Source organism: Coptis chinensis, chromosome 7, assembly GCF_015680905.1.
Source record: "Coptis chinensis isolate HL-2020 chromosome 7, ASM1568090v1, whole genome shotgun sequence".
NCBI classification, from domain to species: Eukaryota; Viridiplantae; Streptophyta; class Magnoliopsida; order Ranunculales; family Ranunculaceae; genus Coptis; species Coptis chinensis.
In genome coordinates this window covers 6759716-6782226 of record NC_141462.1, presented here as the reverse complement: position 1 = coordinate 6782226, position 22511 = coordinate 6759716, and the positions used below count along the sequence as shown (strand labels likewise).

Here is a 22511-nt window from a genome sequence, read left to right as displayed (position 1 = left end):
TGTCACTATTAGATGTACTCATTTATATGAAATACGACACGAAGATTTCTTTTCAGGGAATAGTTTCTAATCAAATTGGATTTTGAGGCTTTCAACCTCACGAAGCATGTCTTAATGATTACAACCTTTGAATTCTAGCGGTGATAGATAATTAAACTCTATTAGTAGTCGAGTGTCTTCTTAATTCGAACTATTGTTTTTCTTTGTGCTTTTGGTGTTTCGAACTTTCGATATACAAGGTGCGATGTATCAAGGAAATTGCCTTTTGTAGTTTCATGTTTTCATTTATTCTTTAGAAGCCTATTAAGTCTTACCTAACTATCAAATCCCCCCCTTTTTTTTTAATCTCTTATCATTCATATTGCGACGTGATATTTGCTGACCGATTCAAAGTAGTATTTGATTACATTCAAACACATGAAAGGCGCGTGCGGCATTGATCTTGGCATGAAAAGGTGGTTGATAATAAATATATTCATCTCGAGGTGGCTGTTGGTTGTAGAAATGGGTTGTAAAGATCTTTGGCTACAGGACCGACTTTATGCATGAACATGAAAGAAGAGGCACTAATACATTGTGAGGGGGATAACACAAACATGAAACATCTTTAGGTAGTTACAATTATTTCTAGAATGGTATCACTTCGAAATGCAGAAATCAAACAGTGTTAGAAGGCAAGAAACTAGAGGCAAGTTTTCTGCAGAAAGGATTATTTATTTATTTTTTTAGAAGGAGCAAAAAGGAATTCAAAAAAAGCAAGTGAATATGTAATTTTTTTGCTAGCTCTCAAGGGTTGTATGTTTAACATTGTAGTTGACACTATGACATTAAGAAGTGGGGGTTGTTGGACATGGTGCTGAAGTCAGGGTCAAGGAGATTAAATGGGAACTACCTGACCAATCAAATGACATTCTGGCATAGCAGGTTTTGGGGTGATATATACAGATTGTGACTGCCATACTTCAGGCGCTATGTATGAATATTAGTATTAACACAAGCTTTGTTGTTGAGTGTTTGGCGATTTTGAAGTATATCGAGGAGGGCGTCATCAAATGGTTGAGGAGACTATGGATGGAATAAGACCATATGGCTACTATGAGGGCATATGGATCTTTGGAGGTCATCAAAGGGTTGAGGAGACTATGGATGGAATAAGACTATATGGCTACTGTGAGGGCATATGGATCTTTGGAGCTACTGTAGTTAGTGAAGCCTAAATGGTTAAAGTGTTGAAGATGGCTAGACTTCTTTTTTCTGTCAAGTACTTGGCCTAAAACAAACTTTACGACTGTCACACTTGGCCAACAAAATCATGAGATTACAGTTGGTAAACCCACTTGGCTTACTAGGTGGGAAATGTCATATACAACATACTTGAAATTTGTAAAGCAATTAGGAGGGTATACAACTCTCTAATTAAAACTTTGTAATTAATTTTTTGTACTTATTTAAAAACAATGCATAGTGTTCGTATTTTAAGTACTATTGATGTAATTGTTTGATTAGTCTTTTTTTTTCTTTAACTTATACTTTTTTTTAATAAGAGAAAAAAAAAATACCCATCTTAAATTCTCTGCATCTCTCCTCTTCACTATTTATTTCTGTATTCTTCACCATTTTTTTTAGGAATTTCGATTCCTCAAACCAAACATAGCCTAAACTAATTTGAATAAATTCATCTGGACTTTTTATTGTTTGATAATGACTTGAGATTTGCTACAATATTTTCACGTTTATTCCCATTTTATGAGCAGATCGAGTTAATGGAATACAAGACTTGCAAATATATTCCATGTCGAAGATTGTATAATATTTTGCTTTAGATTTTGTGATAGTGGCGCAACTAGTGGTTATTGGACATTGCTTTAATTTGAGAATAAAATTATTAGACAATGCTTTAATTTGGAAATAAAATTAGTATCCTGAAATTAGAATGACAAATGTAATCGCGGTGTAAAATTGAAGCGAATCTGACCGAGTCCGGACTGATATTTGTCTCCTATATATTATTTAAAAGTTGTTCTTCTTTTCTTGAGAGTAAACTTGCATGCTAAAGTATTTGAATAAAAATGTGCCAACCACAAGAACTTAGAGTAATATAATTAAAAATTATTCAATTACAAAAAGAAACGCATACTAAAATTGACGTGTCTTACAAATATATATATTTTTCCATAAACACTAAACAAATGATATTGAGTGAATTTACTGAATTATATTAACCTTTATTTTTCTGACCATAATGTGCATCAAGAAATGTAAAGACAATCGTGCCGAAGGCACGGGTTATACCTAGTGTATATATATAAGCACGAAATGTTGTTGTTTTTTTTTTATACCAAACAATTTTTTTTATATCCATAATCAATTGTTTTTTCTTCGATAATACCATTTCATTTCCATTAAGTTTCAAAATAGACAAGATTGCATCTTAAGAACAATGGTGGAGGCTCGATCTATACGATTAAAAGTAGATGCCCATTTGGCTAATGCATGAGCCTCCCCATTACTAGTTCTGTTAATCCAACAATGTTTTACAGAAAAAGGGAAGCTATTACAAATACTTATAATATTTCCTAAGATAGAATTACTAATCCATTCAGCAGAATTTGAACTGGTCTTCTTCAGAGAGTTGATAACTGACTGGTTGTCTCCCAGTAATATTGTATGTCCTGGAGAGATTTTCTGCATTAGTTTGCAAGCCATTTCTGCTGCAAGGAAAAGCAGGAAATGTTTTAGAAATGTTTATGTTATATATTCAGCATTAGCGGGCTTTTATGTTAGGCTGTGAGGCCTAAACTCAAGTGCACCAAGCCCACAAGAAAGAAGTTTTTTGCAATGTTCGAAAATATTTCGAAAAATGTTCAGAAGCACCCTCGAGACATCATTGGACTAACACAGACCGACTCCGAGTTATATAAATATGCGATGGAGTTGAGCCTTTTCATAATAATTGTGTTTAGAGTTGTTTTCGATCTGCAAGAGAAGAAGAAGAAGAAGAAGGGCAATGGTTCATCTCTGGAGACATGTTCCTGCGGCAACAAGGGTGTTGGAGTTTCCAGTAGGGCAAGAACATTACGAGCTATACGAAGAAATAGGAAAGGGTGGTGCTGCAACAGTGTACCGTGCGTTGTGCAAACCTTTGAAGGAGACGGTAGCGATAAAGATTCTTGATTTTGATCATGAAGACCCCGACAAGGTTGCAAAAGAAGTTCGCCTTATGAAACTTGTCGACCACGTTAATGTTTTAAAAGCACACTGTGCTTTTGTTATCGGCAATGATTTATGGGTTGTGATGCCGTTTATGGAAGCAGGATCGTTTCAACACATACTTAAGACAGCTTATAAAGACGGGTTGCGAGACGAGGCGGTTATTCGTACTGTTCTATATGAGGCGTTGAAGGGTTTGGAGTATCTTCACGGGCAAGGGTGTATACATCGAGATGTCAAGGCTGGAAACATCTTAGTCGACTCACATGGAGCAATTAAGCTCGGTGATCTTGGTGTGTCTGCTTCTCTTTTTGATTCTGGTGATAGGCGACCCAAAAGAAATACAATAACAGGGACACCTTGCTGGATGGCGCCAGAGATCCTGGATATGGAAGAAGGGCATGGATACGACTTTAAAGCAGATATATGGTCCTTCGGCATCACAGCCATAGAGCTTGCCCACGGTCATGCTCCTTTCTCAGAGTATCCTCCTGTGAAACTGTTTCTTACAATCCTGACAGAAGATCCACCGCGTTTAGATGATATAAAAGACCAGAAGTTCTCAAAGCAATTTAAACAGATGATTGCTAAGTGCTTAGTAAAAGATCCATCAAAAAGACCTTCAGCAACAGCGCTTTTGAGGGATCGATTCTTTAAGAATCACAAGTCTAGTTGCGTACGAGCACTTGTGGAGAAGATTCCTTCTATTGTTGGGAAGATCCCGAAAACAGTGAAGGTGAACGTAGAACATATGCAAGCACCTAGTAATATTCAGGATGTGCAAAAAGAGGAGATATCGCATAATCAGTACGAAAGGGGAGTAAGCAATTGGAATTTTGATATAGAAGAACTGAAGGCACAGGCAGCCCTTATTGAGGACGAGGAGGAAAAAATTTCTGCTGAAGCATTTTCAGAAAATGGCGACCAGGGAGACAAAGATATTAATGGCCGAAATCTCCAGCAAAATGGGCGATCGATCAACGTAATATCAAAAAACGCTGACTTAGACAAGCTACTCGGTTTTCATACCTGGTGTAGCAAAGGAGTTGCAGTGATGAGCTGCTAGAGGAAGCGACCACAAATCAGGATTTCAGAGCCTATTCTCTCATACTAGAACTGAATCCTCTTGCTTGTAATTGAAAAAAGAACTACGTGTTAGCTTGATCCTGTCAGTGGGGTAAGGCTTTATGTCCCCCTCCATGGTACGTAGGCAGCCCAGAAGTAACTTGGGTTCAGCACCAAATATAAAATAAAAATAAAAAGTTCAATTCTGTGCAAATTTGTGAACATGTATAATTTCAGATCCTTTTTACCCTTCTCTTTTTTACACTAACATATACAAATATTTTTTGTGTGTGGACTGCAAGTGATTCACATGAAGGTGTTCCTTGACAGAAAGGGTTTGTAATGTGAATTAGTATAAATATAAAAAACATTATTGATAATCATAACTGAGAAACTGACGTTGGGACCTTTGGATGAAAATCTTAAGAAACAGTACCTCATTACAACTAAACAAGAACTTTTCAAACTAAGCTGCAAATACATTTGGCTACATGCCTACATTCTCACAAGTCTGAGGATCTTTAGAACAACACACTGCAACAGGTAACATAAACAAAAACAAAGGCCATCCTCAAGCAGTGCAACCCTATAACAGTTTTGTCCATTTCAGATATTCATCATCCTTCCGTCCATTTTTATGGCAGCTGAAGCCAGGATCAAGAAATGTGCATTCTTCCGTGTATGAGTGATGAAGATTACTCTCGTCTCGAACCCATCTTCCTTTGGTATAATCACAAGTCCTTTAAGACGAAGTTGGATTGTTTTGTCGAAAATCTGATAAGATACTAGATGGAATCCTGTTACTCAATAAAATTTTTTTGTGGCAGCTACTACCTGTGGTCTGTGGAAACTGCTACACCGCATGTGGGTAACAACAATGAAATCTCATCTTCAATTCTCTTCTCTTATGTGTTTGAATATCTTCCAAGTTCAGACTTATAGGTGCACTTCTATTTAGGTGTTGGCAGGCTTCAAGACTAGGCCTGCCTTGTTTCTCTGTGTATCAGGTATGGTGAAACGAATTTAAATGGCATCTCAAACGAATAATCAATGCTGTTTTTACATATCTATTAGGAAAGTCCACGCTACAAGCCTTACCAAATGGAATTGGATGTATGACATGATCTACTAGTGGTTTTTACTTTTTAGTGTATACTACGGTTTTTCTGGACTTTTCCTATTACTGGGGAGCTCAAGTTCTAAAAGAGCTGAGCATGTATCCCTCTAGCCCAAACTGAAGCAGAAAAGTTCTTCAAAGATGATAACATCTGTGACAAATTCAATCGAATACACATATCTTTACCCCAAAAAAAAAATCCAATACACGGAAAATGTAATACTGTATAATGGTAAATCCTGATGCATAAATTTATACAGGAGAAGTTATGGCTCTCGCCAAAAATTGGTAATACCATATAACGTACATATATAGACAGAAAATGTCACAAAGTTAACCTTTACAAGCTAGCTACCTTCTACATATGTTCACGGATGTAAGAAGACCCATGAGAGTTCAATCACCAATAACGGCAATAAGTATGCTAAGAACGCCCTCTGCTCCTTTCCGAGATGGTGTCGACATAGGCGCGAAACAACTGCCCCCGAAATCATTCTAAATCCAACTTGACATTCTGCCCATCCAGATAGATTTTCTTGGTAAATTGCCACCCGTTTGCATTTATACTGTCTGGATCATTAAGTATAGGGTCATCATTATTATACTTGTTGTATAAAGAACTCTCCTTCGGAAGGATTTTGTATCCAATGTACTTGAGCCCAAACTTCCTCGAGGGCACACCGTAGTAAGTTTCTGCAGCCCAGTCTGTGCCAAGGGGTATAATTTGGATTAAAACAGAACTGGGTCTCATGAAGAGGAAATGCGTCATGGCTGCACCATGGACTCTGTTGTGAATATATGACTGCGGAAACAACGTTACCCACAACAAACGGATCAATCCTACACAAAGATCGATCCTTCACACTAGACAAGACTTCAACACCCTCCAAATACTATCCCAACGCTTCTCATTAATCTTACAATTTAACAAGCATATAAAGTAAAGATAATAATGCAAAAGAGAACCAACCACAAGACAAGGATATATCGTGGTTCGGCAATTTGCCTACTTCCATACTGACGAGATCCAAGCTTTACTAGATGTCCAGAGTAACAGATTACAAGAGCTCTCAATTCACTCACAAAGAATGAACACTCAACTCACTAAGAATTTCTCTCTTACAATCTCTCTCTTTATCTCTTTTTGGTTAGATTAGGTTTCTACAGAAAAAACCTATTTTTATACTATTTCAGAAAAGCTTCCGAAACAGTGAATTTCGGGCTGAAATTAGTTGAGCTGGTCGCTTCATCAGAAGCGTGGCCGCCCAAAACACTGGAGGGTCGGGCCCATCGGAGGCGCAGGTGCGCTCTAGACATGAAAGAGAAAAAAAACGCCCTTTTTCTCTACATTCTCCACCTCGGTGAGGTTTTAACACATAAAACCAAGCCGAACACATCCAACAAGAACACATTCATCCATAACTCGCAGTCCATCCAGAACTTGCTCACGAAGAGCCACCCACAGAGAGTGTCATGCTCACAAAGAGCCACCCACAAAGAGTGTCTTGCTCACGAAGAGCCACCCACAAAGAGTCATGCCCACAAAGGGCCACCCACAAAGAGTGTCTTGCTCACAAAGAGCCACCCACAAAGAGTGTCATGCTTACAAAGAGCCACCCACAAAGAGAGTCTTGCTCACAAAGAGCTATCTTCACAGAGAGTCATGCTCACAAAGAGCAATTACGCCCACAAAGGGCCATGCCTACGAAAGGCATCAATCAACAATGCATGAGCCTCCACCATTTGTGGAGTACCTCCAACCAATGTTGGAACTCAACTCCATAGATAACCTTCTACAACCCAAAACCCTTTTGCCCTTAGGCAATGAAACAAATTCCCAAGTACATAACTTGTCACGAGCCTCCACCATTTTCTGCATATCCACCGACCAATCTCTCAGAATGAGCATCTCTAATGGACTTTCTTGAAGCTATCCGCTCATCATCTTCAATATTCGGTACAGAGGCAACCAAGTCCGGTTGACCATAATGCTTCACCGGGCTTATCATGCCCGTACTTCATAACTTGTTTCACACTTCTTTGGCTTTGATCTAGCCAAAACTTGTCGCCAGTTTGTTGTCAGTAACGCTTACTTCTTGTTGAATAGTTCTTTCACTAAGAACCTCACTCTCTTTAGCATCCTCAGACGCTTCTATCTCAATCACTTGAGATTGTATAGAATCACCACTATTTCCAGCCTTCTCCGGCCTGCTAAAAAGTAGCACCGAAGTCTCATCAAAGGTAACCTCACTGCTGACCAGGAACTTGTGGTTCTCTAGACACCACAATCCGTATCCCTTTCCTCCCTTTGCATAGCCCAAGAATATTGCTTTCTTAGCTTTAGAATCAAGATTACTATCATTCATATGGTAGTAAGCACTAGATCCAAACACTCACAAAGTACCATAATCAGCTGGTTTCCCTGTCCACACCTCATAAGGTGTTTTGCAGTCTATCGCCGGAACCGGTGATCTATTATACAAGTAACACGCCATGGCCCGTGATTCGCCTTTAACTCTTTGCCAAGATTGCCATTGGAAAGCAAACACCTAGCTTTCTCAAGCAACGATGCGATTCATTCTCTCGCTAACCCATTCTCGTTGTATGTTTATCTCATCGCCGTCCGGCAATTCCATTTCGCGCAAGACAAAACTCTTTGGAAAGGCCTATAGGTATACTCGGTACCATTGTCGGAATCAGTAAAGTCTTCACCTTCCTATCTGTGCGATTCTCAACCCTTGCCTTCCACTTCTTAAATGTCTCGAAAACTTCATCCTTGGACTTCAAGATATATACCCACACATAGCGTGTATAGCCATCGATGAAAGAGACATAATACCGGTTACCTTCCTTAGAAGCCACTCTAGAAGGTCCCCAAACATCCGTATGCACATAATTTAGGATGCCTCTCGTCTTGTACTTGCTTGTACCGAACTTGACTCTGCACTGCTTGCCATAGACACAATGCTCGCAGAATTCCATACTTGGTTTATCCAAGTCTTTCAGTAGCTCTCGCTTGCACAACTCAGACAATCCCTTTTGGCTCATATGCCCAAGGCGCATATGCCACAATTTTGTGCACTCAGAATCATCACTACATGTACCCACTGCTACATCACCTATCACTGTACTACCCAACAAAGTATACAAGTTTCCATGTCTTTGACCCTTCATAATGACTAAAGAGCCACTAAGGATCTTTAGGACTCCACCATTTCCCACAAAATTGTGGCCTTTGGAATCCAAGGTACCAAGAGAAATAAGGTTCTTCTTTAACTCAGGAACATGCCTCACATCGGTTAAAGTCCTCACTACACCATCATGCATCTTGACCCGTATAGTTCCAATCTCAACCGTCTTACAAGCAACGTCATTGCCCATCAAAACGGAACCTCCACTCAAGTTCTCATAGGTAGCAAACCACTTCCTATTTGGACACATGTGGTAGGAACACTCGGAATCAAGAATCCACGTATCGGTCATGTGGTCGTCTTGTGTAGACACCGAAAGACTTACATCATCCCCATCGAAGCCGGAAGCAAGACTTGCTTCACTAACATCCTCATTCTCAAACTTACCACTCATCTTGTTACTCTTTTTCGGGCTAGAGAAATCACATAGATAATGCCCCTTTTCTTTGCAATTGTAGCACCATACATGTTTTAAAGGCTTCTTTGAACTATCCTTCCACTTGCTTGTGGAAGTCATCTCATTCGACATCACCCTCGCCATCTTTTCTTTTGCTTCTTTATCAAACTTCTCTACTTTAAATCTAGCATTTGACATCTTGGGTGCCCCTTTTTTAAGTCACACACAATAACCCAAAAAAAATCTCACTCAGGAATTTTATCGAACACCTTGTCTACATAAATTTCGAAAGCACTATGGTTCTTTACCAAAACTCAAAATCCTAGGTCGATACCTCGCCTCGATATCAATTGTTGTGGAATATATGATGCGGAAACAACGTTACCCACAACAAAACGGATCAATCCTACACAAAGATCGATCCTTCACACTAGACAAGACTTCAACACCCTCCAAATACTATCCCAACGCTTCTCATTAATCTTACAATTTAACAAGCATATAAAGTAAAGATAATAATGCAAAAGAGAACCAACCACAAGACAAGGATATATCGTGGTCGGCAATTTGCCTACTTCCACACCGGGCGAGATCCAAGCTTTACTAGATGTCGAGTAACAGATTACAAGAGCTCTCAATTCACTCACAAAGAATGAACACTCAACTCACTAAGAATTTCTCTTACAATCTCTCTCTTTTCTCTTTTTGGTTAGATTAGGTTTCTCTGAAAAACCTATTTTTATACTATTTTAAAAGCTTCAAACAGTGAATTTCGGTGAAATTAGTTGGAGCTGGGTCGCTTCATCGTAGCGCTGGGGTGCTTAAAACACCGGAGGGTCGCCCATCGGAGGCGCAGTGCGCTTCTAGACATGAAAGAGAAAAAAAACGCCTTTTCTCTACGGACTCCAACCATGGCATCGAGAATTGAGAACCCGATATATCTTGGCGCCTTTAGTTGTTCTATCCGGCTTCAACACCTTCACTTTGAATCCAATTTTCTCGCTAAATGCACTAACAAATGTTGATCAATTATTGCTCTTGATCCACCTCGGGATAAGATGACCAGTTCGGGCTTCTTATTCTCTTTGTATTTTGCTAGTTCTCGTTTTCTTCATCTTCTTCCGGTGTAGATAATGTTGGTGATGAAGACAATGGCGCCTTTTCTTTCTCCTTTGGAATCCATCCTTGTATTCTATGCCAATATGCTTTGTCTAGAACGTTGTGGAAATCATTAATACTCTTGTTTCCTTGCTTAACTTAAGAATCAATGGCAAGCTCGTCATGGATTTTGAGACCAACAATTACCTCGTGGAAGCAATGTGTTCTTTTGTCATTCTTGGAAGTCGATCACATGGTAATTGGATAGGCGGGATAGGACATCACCGTACCTACTCATCCACAATTGATGGTACTTTCGAAAGTACTACAAACACCACATTCTTCTTCATATGTTCGAAGTGATGTACACGATGGTATAAGCCCATCATTAAAGTCATTGTAAACATTGCCAAGATAGCCTCCGGTTGAAAACACAATAGCCGGAACAGAGTGTTTAACTTCACACAGATGGCAAACCTTAGAACCTTTTTTTTTTTCACAACAAGGTCTAACTCCATAATGGTATCCATGATGCGGTCTCCCATTTCCTCATATAATGTGCCCACGCAATTTAAAAAGCCGAAGTAATTTTTTTACTATCCCCTACCGATGATCAAACGGTGGGGAAACGCGATATGAGAAAAAGAAGAAAGTAGAGAATAACTTATACGAACTTGCCCATGATTAGTATGGAAAAGTTATAATGTCGGTAGCACAACTGGTCCGGCCTTGTGGTTGCTCCCCAATGGTCACTAGTTTGATTCCTCCCAAGGCCACTTGTGAGGTAGTATCCGGTCGAATTTCCAATTAGGGCCTCGAGATTAGTCGAGATGCGTGTTAGCTGGCCCGAACACACGGTTAGCAAGTACGGCATTGAACAACTCGCCACGCCTTCGGTGCACGCTACCTAGTACCTCTACATGCCCATGAACATTCTATAAACAGCCCTAAAACTAGAATTTTCTAAAGAAATAACTTCAACATTCAGTAGAGGACAACTTCAACAATCAACCACATATTTCCATGTACATATTTACACCAAAACATCACTTGGTAACTTGATTATCGGAAGAAAAAGAAAAATAAGCAGAGGCGACTTGAGTGATCAATTTCAAACAGATAAGATGCAATTGCATTTGTACCATTGACGCAAATATTAATGTGCATGCCAATTGGCGAATTGCAATCTTAATAGAATTTTTATTATAATACAAACAGTGGAATTTGCAACTACCGCGGGACCTTGAAAATAGGAATAACGTCATCCTATTTTACTCCATAAACAGCACTGTACCCGCCAGCTATAAACTGCCAAAACTCTCTAGAACCCCAAGGAAGACCTCTTGTAACTTTTGACGCTATACAAGTTTACAAATGGCAAAACTCACTGCGAAAGAAAATGATGGTCATCAGCAAACAACTCAATCATCTAAGTCACTCTAGGAAGTACAAATATTACAAGACCAAACAGAAAATAAATACTCATACTTCACAATGTATAACCAAAATTCAGAATATAATATAAACTATTACAAAAACAAAGGGTTTAGAAAGACAAAGACAATGTACTCCATCCTATAAACATGTCTTAGGAAGCCAAGCTTGATGTTGCATGGAGGATTTTGTTTCGGTCTGCATAAACAATGAATCCTCACATCTCTAAGCAATTACTTCAGAACATTCTGGAGAGACCTTGGATGTTCTTGAGAAATCAAATATCTTCTTAAGCGCACTAACATAAGCTCGGATGCTGGAGACAACAATATCCATTCCTGCCCTAGTCCCACTGTTGAGAACAAACAATTATATAAATAGGGAGAAGGCTATTAACATACACGACAAAAAACAGATAAATATATCAACTTTCCAAACCTGAACGTTGGACTGTTTGTAGTTTGTACAGTAACAACATGCTCGAGTTCATGGAGTACTCAAGAAGTGTCACCTGCATCGCCTACAATGGTAACAACGTGTATTCGATTGCTAAATTATTTAAAAAGCTAAAAAAATAACAAGAAGGTCGAGCAAACCTACAAAACTGAAATTTTTCCAACATCCCTAACTTAATTAACCACATGAAGATGCTCCATCAAATTAATTGTTTTTTTTAAAATATGACCCTTTAAGTATCTTCACAGAGGTGATAGGAATTTCATCAAAACGGCCTCTAGCAAACCTAACCAACCTAACCCTAAATATATTCGAGTAGGCTTTAGATCAACTATTTGTGATCTTTTCTGTAATGTAATAGCCTTCTATACTATTATAAGATTGTTACTCAAATCCAAATTGACTATACAATGAACCAAGTAAAAAGAGAGTTCAATTTAAATTCCAAAATATATAGCCATGAAACATTCTTCCGAATTACATAACCCATGAAATAGGGAAACAATCACAGTTGTTATATATAAAAGATCAATTGTTACCTGTTTCACTTTACCTGAGAATAAGCAGAGATCACTATGTTATAGTGATTGGCCAAGGTCCCATCGCCACGTTCATGGATGAAAATAAATAAATAAATAAAACAACGCAAGCTAGTTTTGTCCGTTATGTGAGTGTCAGGGGACGAAAGAGCAGGGAAGGAAAAATGAAAAAAATGAAAAGGAACATACCTGAGAATCAGCAAAGATCACTAAGTTTTGAAGATATGAGAATCAAAGTTTCTTCGTTCAGCTAAAGACCATATAAACAGACGTCACCATTCAATAGGAATTGAAATAGATTTGTACATAACTATAAATTCAGCTGCTGTAAGATCAAAAAAAAAATTAGAAAAAAAAAAATCACTAACTAAGGTGTTCAAACAGTTCTTCAACGCAATACTGACAAAATGTAAATACACTCAAACTTGCAAAACCTACATAATTTAAACGAATCAAATTAACCAAGTAAGAGCAAATACAAATGTATCAATTTGATTACTATAAATTCAATTAGAAACTATTCAACACGTGACTATAAATGAAAAGAACTTACGGATTATAGTAAGACTTCTGGGTAAACAAAATTTGGGGTGTGACTTTACGAATTTGGAGGGAGGCTGTTGTGGATCGGTGCTTTTAGGAGGTGCTGAATGCACCTGGAATAACCTCCTAGACAAGAAGATTGGCTCAAAGGTATTATCCCTTTTTGTTCTGTTAATAGATACATATTTTATTTTATAGATGCACCTTGGTTCGGTTCCTCAATATGCTCAATAACTGTTCTATTTGGAAGCATGGTCCTAATAACATTTGATTTAAATATTCAATTATGTTCTTGGTGTAGGTGCAGGGTGTAAGGGCTTATTTTTGTCATCTCTCTTTTTTTTTTTGCAGTTGTTGGCTTCTCTCTCGCCCTTCCTCAAAGAGAAATATCTTTTTGGTGGAAGGGTGAGTCCGGTGATTCATAAACTTTAAGTAAAGATTGTGTTACCTACTAGAATCACTAAGCTCCATACAAGTAATGCATGACGTGATTTATTGTGCAGAATTGAATTTGCATTTTGATGTGTAGTTGTTGACATACAAGAAATTGAACTTCTAATATTGTTAGTATTAGTTCAAGGGACTTAAAACAAACTTTTATTATGTTGGGGGTCCTTGATTGATCACTCACTTATTCATAATGTTTGTTTCTGTTTTTCTCTTTTAGGAGTGATGCATTGTGCGAGAAGAAATGCTTTGGTGGCGGATTGCAAAAGGCTTGCATGATTGAAACAACTTTGAGGATTCGGTACGGAAATGCAGGTATGAAGTTTGGTGTTTTTATTTCTTAGTAAGTGATTTTTTTCATTAATGGTTAAACAATTAATTGCCATGACACTTTTTGAACTTGGACTTCAACTTTAAAACTTTTTAGTTTGGCTGATTTGAGACTCTTTTCATTATTATTATTTTTTAAAATCATTGAAGCTTGCATGTACTTCACGAGTGGATGAACTTTTAATAACTGTTAATGAGTTTATATAGTTCATTGTATTCTAGTACTCCCTTGTTGTTCATAAAAAATAATTAGGTGATGATGTAAAAGAAAGATGTGCACTACACTAGTAGTTCTAAAATTGGATGGACCTTAGGACCTTTACTTGCAATTTTTTCATGCTGGTTTTACAGCTTCCATAGTGGACAAATATAATGACCTTTAATTGTAAACCATTACTTTTTTTCTACAATTTTTAATTGTTTAGTTTTTACTCTCGGAATTTAGGCGACACAAAAAGGCTGTCATGTTATGGTGTAGTGTCTATGGGTTAGGGTTTAATGAATTGATGACTTAACAAAATGTATATCTTTTTTGAGACTTGCAAAAAATAATTGCATTATAATCCAAAAAGTCTTGAATGTGAAGCTCCTCGTTAAAAATCCTTTGGATACAATAGCTGCTGGATGTGGTGCTTCCAGGTAATTGCTTGAAATTCATTGTTAGACCTATGAACAAATTATATCCACTTTTTCTTTTTCCTTAGTTTCCTTAGTTGGTTTGTCCCCAATATGGAGTTTTTTTTAGTAACATGCATGTAAAAGAGGATTTCTATACATGTCTTCTCTGTTATAGGGTATCATCCTCTAAGGTTTACAAAGTTATTCCTCCCCACCGCAATTGATGGCTGGGGTTCACAACTTAGGAATATTTCAATATATGCATGCCTTCTCTGTTATAGGGTATCATCCTCTAAGGTTTACAAAGTTATTCCTCCCCACCGCAATTGATGGCTGGGGTTCACAACTTAGGAATATTTCAATCTATATCATGGGTTGGTTGTATCATTGGAATCAAATTGGCAACAAAAGCTATTAAGAACATGAGTGCCTAGCAATCCATGCTGATGTTTAATTGTTTAGTAGGTTGTTTATAAAATAAGAATTAGCATGTTCATGCCCAGACTACCTGGAATCATTTTGAGATTAAGATTACAGAAGTCTGATAAAAATGTTTGAGCTATCCACGACTATGATTAATAGTAGTTTATGCCTTTTCCTTAATGTTCTTTTATCATGTGGGGTTCAAGTGATTGAATGTAATTGTAATTTGAGTAAAGAATTTCCCTTTGACATTTTTTTTGGTTGGTAGGAAACTGAAGTAAAAGGGAAACCACATCTTGGATCGAAACAATGGTAGAAAGTTAAAATCTACTTGGTTTTTGTCAGGGTTTGGCTTGGGAAGTTAAAAAGTGTTAGAAGACTCTGTTTTGTTTTATGTAAAGAGCTTGACATCCTTGTAGACTTGGGCATTACAACAGTATGGAAAGATGGTGTTATAATTTCATCGAATCATTGTTGTTACACTTCCTTTCTACTTGTGCTAGATACTAAGTGTAGCTCTTTTGTAATAATTGTGATGTTGGTCTGAAAAATAATGTGATGTTGGGATCTTTTATTAAAATCCCAATATATATATATATATATTTTTTTAAAAAAAACTAATTTTCGACGGACATAAACTGTCGCAGGTATACCCGACGGTCAAAGACAGTAGGAATATCCGACCGTCTAAACCTAATTTCCGACGGACATAAACTGTCACATGTATACCCGACGGTCAAAGACAGCAGGAATATCCGACGGTCCAAAGTTGTAGGAATGTCTGTCGACAAAGATCATCAACGCCGACGGCCTATTCTGACTGATTTTAACCGTCGGAAGCCTATGCCGACCGAGCATTTTCCGACGGTCTTGCGGTAGTTTTGGTCTGTCGAGTAATACCTTTCGCGATAGCCATAGTCAGTCGGGTAAAGTCATTCTTTTTGTAGTGAAAGATGAGTTATTATAATGAGTTAATAGAATGAAAGTCTTGCTTGGGAAGAAACTATGCCGGTTGAAATGACGGAACTACCTGTCTTCCAAGCTGAGAATGATTAAGTTATGGGTACATATAAAGTGTGGCTTGGATAATTAAAGTATGTAATTGTTTTTATGTTGTTAGTCTACTCATACCAGCAAATTCAATTTTGCTGACCCATGTTTGCTTTGTTTTGGCAACGTGGGTGTGTTCTTGGGAACATAGGTGGAAGGCAGTGGAACCACGACATTTGATTTGGATTCTTTTCTGGAGCAGTCTGTTAGTTCTTTTATTAGGTCTGATCTTTTTGAAAGTATGTAATAACGTAGTTTCATATTCAGCATGACATGAGAATACGATGTTGAAGACCTTTTATTCTTAGAGTTTTATTTTGATGATTTTTGGATGGAAGATAGTCTTTTAATAAAGTGATGGTTGAGAAATTTTGGAGATTATTGTTGTTAAGTTGATTCTTTATGATGTGGGTTTTCGGTTTTGGCATGTGTTGTATCCACCTCGTCATAGCTTGGGTTTTTAAACAATTAAACATAGTGATGTTTGAGATATTTATATTTCAAATATTCACTTTGTAATTGTTTAGAAATTCGGGGTGTGACAATAATAGAAACCCTAGAAATGGTAATAAAGTAATTACAGAGGTAATATAGGAAAATACAATAATAGCTCTGCTAACACTTCTTGCTGGACTATGGATATCACACATACCCGGCTTGGACAAAACCCTCTTGAAAAATAGTCTACTACTAACTACATGCCTTCATGGAGAAAGTCCGCAAGCCGAGACGCCGGAACATATAAAGCACAAATTGTAGTTATATCGTCATATCCTGTAGTAGTTAGAGTTAAGTGTAGTATATATAGGTTGTTGGATGTATGTATGGTTGTTGGAAGGGAATTATAAGATGTCGGGGTTTATGGCCAGGTTATGACCCAGTTTTAGGGTTTACTGAACGTCGATCAAACAAAGGAAAACCGAAATTTTGGTAGAATCGTGATAGGTGTGCGCCTCGAGATTCATTCCACGTCCCTGATGTGGTGTTGGGTCTCGGGCGTGTGGCGAAACGCGAGGCGTCCACTATTAGATCCGTCACGAGCCCTGTGGTGGGGGACTTCGGTCGCGACAGCGTTTCTAAAGTTTCATCGAACCCGATAAACTCTAGATACCATACCCCTAGTTAATACGTTAAGCGTTAATATTAGTTTAGCAATGTCGAGTGTGGACACGCATGGGAATTTGACGAATCGGACACCATTAGGTCGGAGTGAATTTTCATTTCGAGGTGCGCGACTTTGCCTAGCCTTTACCTTCTGACTGCGCTCATCTCTTGAAATTCTACTCACGCCATTCTATGCATATGAATTCAATAGCATGCCTATGCTCTTGCATAATTTTGAGAAATTCTCTCTAATGTATCATACACCGAAGGGCTCTTTTGTGTATGTGCGGGAATAGTCACCATGGATCCGAAAGTACTAGTGGTGATGATGCTACGGATCGTGGTCGGGAGGACCGAATGGATAGGCTCCTCTCTATGATGAATCAAATGGCTCAAGCACAAAATGAGATGAGAGCTGAGATCGAAAGTTTGAGGGCTAGTCGGAACGAGCCCCAACCTCTTCTGACATCCGCTCAACTGTTATTCCACCTGGTGTAGCACGAGAGGTAGCATCCCCGACCACAGTGAGAGTTGAGGAGTTCAGGCCACCATGCAAAAAAGTCAATTCGTTTTACCAAATTTCATCGCTACACGCCCACCAATTTTTGTGGGTCTTCGAGGTTAAAGTAGCCGAAGACCGGTTGCTAGATATGTCGAAAGTATGCTAGACTCTATGATGTGTCGATGTGGAACGGGTCACTTTGGCTGCCTTCATGCTTAGAGGTGAAGCCAAACACCGTGGATCGCTGTTAAGGATGTGGAGACGTTTCCTATGAGTTGGGCTAAGTTTGAGGAACTCTTCCTTTTTGAGGTATGTCACCGAGGCGAGAGATAAGAAGCCGAATGGAATTCCTCAAGTTAGAACAAAGGAAACATGACAGTGGGGCGAGTGAAGAGAAATTCAACGCTTTCTTTCACGATATGGGAAGGAGTGGATTTCCACGAAAAAAGCTAAGGCGAGGAAGTTCATTGGGCTGAAACCGTATATGCAGAGCGGTGTCGGTCCTTCAGATCGATACTTATCTTGAGGCTGTGAGAAGAGCTCAAAGGCATTGAAAGAGTTGATGATCAGTTATTGCTACGAGGGCAAGAGGTTGGAGGGGTAAGACAGCGTTTGGCCTGGCCCGAGGTAAGGGGATACACGGGAAAGAGACAGTCTACCAAGGCAAATGGTTGGTGGCAGCAACGATGTATAGGCCGCCTTTCAAAGAGGCACCACGCTGGAGGCACCAGGTATATATAGGGTTTGAATGTGGTTAGGCCCGGCCACAGAGTCTACCAGCTTGCGGTAGACCGATGAGTGGATCACAGAGGCCACCGAGGGGGTTTTGCTCCTTCTCGCACTCAGAAGACCACCGATTGCAGAATTTGAGGCCTCAGGGTCAGAGAGCTAGATTGCAATCTGTAATACCCCAGAGTACACAGTCAGGGAGAGAGAGTGTGGTTTGCTATGGTTGCGGTGAAGCTGGGCATATCAAGCGGTTTTGTCCCAAGTCCACTTCAGGGGTGGAACAGAGACCACAGGCCAAGGTGTATTATCTAGTGCGGAGGAAGAAGTTGTGGATCCCGTGATCACAAGAGGAAGCCCGCGGTATATAATGCTATGGGGCAGATATCAGTGCTACCGATCAAGTGGTGGAAGGTATGATATGTTTGTTTACTCATAAGGTGCATGTTTTGTTTGATACGGGTGCTACTCATTCATTCATTGCTAAAAATATGGTGGAGATTCTTGGTTTGGATGTAGTTAATACCGGGAGGAAGCTTATTCTATCTACTCCTCTAAAGAAAACTATGTTCTTTGAAGTTTGTCACCATTGTGTGATAAAGATAGGTGATAGGGAGATGATAGTCGATCTAACGGTGATGGACCTAAAAGATTTCGATGTCATCGTAGGGATGGATTTGTTAGGGAAGTATCATGCCCATGTAGATTGTTTTGCCAAAACAGTGACGCTTAGAGTACCGGGACAGCCTGAGGTTGTGTTTGAGGGGATTAGAAATACGGTATCTCGAGTGGTGAAGGCCAAGTCTGATTTCAAGTATGATAGATACGGATTGTTAGCTGGTCTTAGTCTCCAAGGGCCGAAGTTCGAATCTTCCGAGCTTGTTCCTGTAGTTAGTGAGTTTGCAGCAGTGTTCCCAGATGCATTGCCGGGATTGCCTCCCTGGCGTGAGATAGATTTTGTAATAGATCTAATGCCGGGAACGTCGCCTATTTCGATGATTCCTTATCGAATGGCTCCTCTCGAAATGAGAGAACTCAAGTCCCAATTAGATGAATTGAAAAGATTGGGGTTTATAAGGGAAAGCCAGTCACCTTGGGAGCACCAAAGTTATTTGTGAAGAAGAAGGATGGGTCATTTACTATGTGTGGGATTATCGGAAGTCGAATAATGTGACTATCAAGAACAAATATCCGTTGCCTAGGATCAATGACCTATTTGATCAGTTAAGGGGTGCCAAGTATTTCTCGAAGATAGATCTCAGAACAGGCTACCATCAGATGAGAATTCGGGAAGAAGATATCTGAGAGGCGACTTTCCGCACCGGCTAGGGCATTTTGAGTTTTTGGTGTTACCATTTGGATTGACCAATGCTCCGGCTGCATTTATGGATCTCATGCACCGAGTGATGTGGAAATACCTAGATCAATTTGTTATTGTATTCATAGATGACATCTTGATTTATTCCAAGACTAGAAATTTGAACACAAGGAACACTTGAGGATTGTTTTCCAAACATTAGTTGATCATCGGCTTTATGCCAAGTTCGCCAAGTGTGAGTTAAGTTGAATGAAATGAGGTTCTTAGGGCATGTTGTATCGGAGAATGGAATCAAAGTTGATCGTTCAAAGATAGAAGCGGGGAATAATTGGTCGAGACCGGCGCGTCGGCGGAAGTCGAGAAGTTTCTTAGGATTGGCGGAGGTTATTACCGTCCGTTTTGTAGAAGGATTCTCTAGCATAGCGTCGTCCTTAACTAGATTGACCTGAAGGATGTGAAGTTTGAATGGACGGAGGCATCACGAAAGCTTTCCAAGAGCTAAAAGACGCGATTGATAATAAATATGATCTTGACTATTCCATCCGGAGAAAGAGCTATGTGATTTATCTTGATGCCTCTAACACGGATTAGGATGTGTCTTAATGCAAGAAGGCCAAGTGATAGCTGCGTATTCTAGGCAATTGAATGCCCATGAGAAGAATTATCCTACTCATGACTTGGAGTTAGCGGCGATCATTCATGCTCTAAAGATATGGAGGCATTATGTGTATGGTGAGAAGTTTGAGATATTCTCGGATCACAAGAGTCTCAAGTACTTGTTCTCGAGAAAAGATTTGAATATGAGGCAGAGGAGATGGGTTGAGTACATGGAGGACTATACATTCACATTGCAATACCATCCGGGTAAAGCAAATGTAGTTGCCGATGCATTGAGTAGGAAGCGAGAACATGTCTGTGCTCAGATGATGATGAAGGAGTGGCAATTGCTGGAGTCTGCTGCTTCTTATGGTTTCGAGATCACGGGAAATGGAAGTGGAGATCCTCGGCGTCTTTGTTATTTAGCACGGATGACGTGTGACGGCAGAAAACACCTTGGTTCAGGAGATTGTGGATGCTCAGAATACATCGAGGGATGGACCTAGGTACCGAGGATATGTGGATAATGCTGAGGATGTTGATTGGGAAAAATCCGGAGATGGAAGCATCAGATTCAGAGGAAGAATTTGGGTGCCTTTTGATCACTCTTTGCGGAATAGTATCTTGAAGGAGGCACATAGATCGAAGTATACCATTCATCCTGGTGGTACCAAAATGTACAGAGATCTGCGTCGTCAGGCTTTGGTGGCGGGCATGAAGCGACACATTCTGCGAATATGTGAAGAAATGTGCCACATGCCAACAGGTGAAAGCTGAACACCATAGACCACCTGGTCTTCTTAAACCTCTGGAGATTCCGGAATGGAAGTGGGAGAATATAACTATGGATTTTGTATCCGGGTTACCGAGGACCAGTGAGGGAATGGATTCTATATGGGTCATTGTTGATAGACTAACCAAGTCCCCGCCCATTTTATACAATGTTAAGACTACTTACTCTGCTGAAAAGCTAAGTAGGATCTACATGTCAGATGTACTGAGGTTGCATGGGGCACCACTCTCTATAATTTCAGATAGAGGTACTCAATTTACCGGTTCATTTTGGAGAAGTCTTCAAAGGGAATTGGGGACCAAACTGAAATTCAGTACAGCATTTCATCCGCAGACCGATGGGCAATCGGAAAGAGTCATCCAAATCATCGAAGATATGCTTCGGGCTTGCGTGCTTGATTTTGGGGGTAGTTGGAAGACTCATTTGGCATTGGCTGAGTTTGCCTACAATAACAGTTACCAATCTAGTATTGGTATGGCTCCGTTTGAAGCGTTGTATGGCAGACCTTGCAGAACACCTCTCTGTTGGACTGAAACCGGAGATAGTATTATGTTGGGGCCAGAGATGGTTAGTGACACCACCGAGAAGATTAGAGTGATACGGAATCGGTTGCTCACAGCCCGGTGAGTCGTCGAAAAAGCTATCTGCAGATAGTGAAGACGCCCTTTGGAATTTTATGAAGGTGACAGGGTATTCTTGAAAGTATCTCCGAAGAAGGGGTATTCAGTGAGGTTCGGGATGAAAGGAAACTTGCACCTAGATATGTGGGACCATTCCTGATTATTCGGAAGATCTCGAGCTAGCTTATAAGCTCGAGCTACCGAAAAGGCTATCACGTGTCCATAACGTGTTCCATATCTCGATGCTCGCATAAGTATGAGCGGATCCACTACATGTTGTCGATTTGGAATCGCGTTGGAGTTGGAAGAAGACATTACCTATCCGTATGCGGTTCAGATCCTAGATGCAGAGAGAAGAGATTGAGGTCCAAGGTCATTCCATTGGTAAAGGTCTTATGGAGAAATCACAACGCGTGGAAAGCAAACATGGGAGAAAGAAGCCGAGATGAGGCAACAATATCCAGAATTGTTCGAGGACTAAGGTATGATTTAATTTCGAGGACGAAATTTTCTTTTAAGGAGGGTAGGATGTAAAGGCCTGAAATATTATTAAGGGTAATTTTGTAAATTTCATATCAACTCTAGGGTCGGTTATGTAAATTGGTTGTCGGGTTTATTTTTCAAACGTGCGTAACTTAAGAAAACTTAACTCCGACTCATAAGTCACGTTAGGTAAGCGACCATAGGCGAAAAATTTGACAAAATGTCGATTAAACTTTTCGCCGTCGTGCACGCGAGTTAACGAATGCTTACACGCTTGAGTGGGTTGTTGTTATAGCCTGCGGTGAGATAGAATATAGGAGATTAGATTTAGCGGGATGAGCCGGAAAAATAATTACGACGCGACGTCAATTTCGTTAGTGGTTAGGAGTCTAAGTAGGACATTAAGGCTAATTAGGATATATTGGGCTTGGGCCCAAATATATCGGCCCA

At 39.6% G+C, this 22511-nt stretch overlaps 1 protein-coding gene and 1 pseudogene across 1 annotated transcript; one reads left to right on the top strand and one right to left on the bottom strand.

Annotated features, from left to right (window-relative positions):
- The first annotated feature begins 2973 nt into the window (after positions 1-2973).
- On the top strand, positions 2974-4528 carry LOC147485634 (uncharacterized). The gene has a single exon (XM_086571667.1). The coding sequence runs from the start codon at positions 3008-3010 to the stop codon at positions 4274-4276; it is 1269 nt and encodes a 422-aa protein (XP_086427793.1). The 5' UTR covers positions 2974-3007; the 3' UTR covers positions 4277-4528.
- Positions 4529-9876: 5348 nt separating this feature from the next.
- On the bottom strand, positions 9877-11848 carry LOC147485633 (xylan glycosyltransferase MUCI21 pseudogene; annotated as a pseudogene).
- Between the last annotated feature and the right edge of the window lie 10663 nt (positions 11849-22511).

Excerpts from the sequence above, each read along its gene's own strand:
- LOC147485634 (XM_086571667.1), top strand. The coding sequence starts at position 3,008 with ATGGTTCATCTCTGGAGACATGTTCCTGCGGCAACAAGGGTGTTGGAG.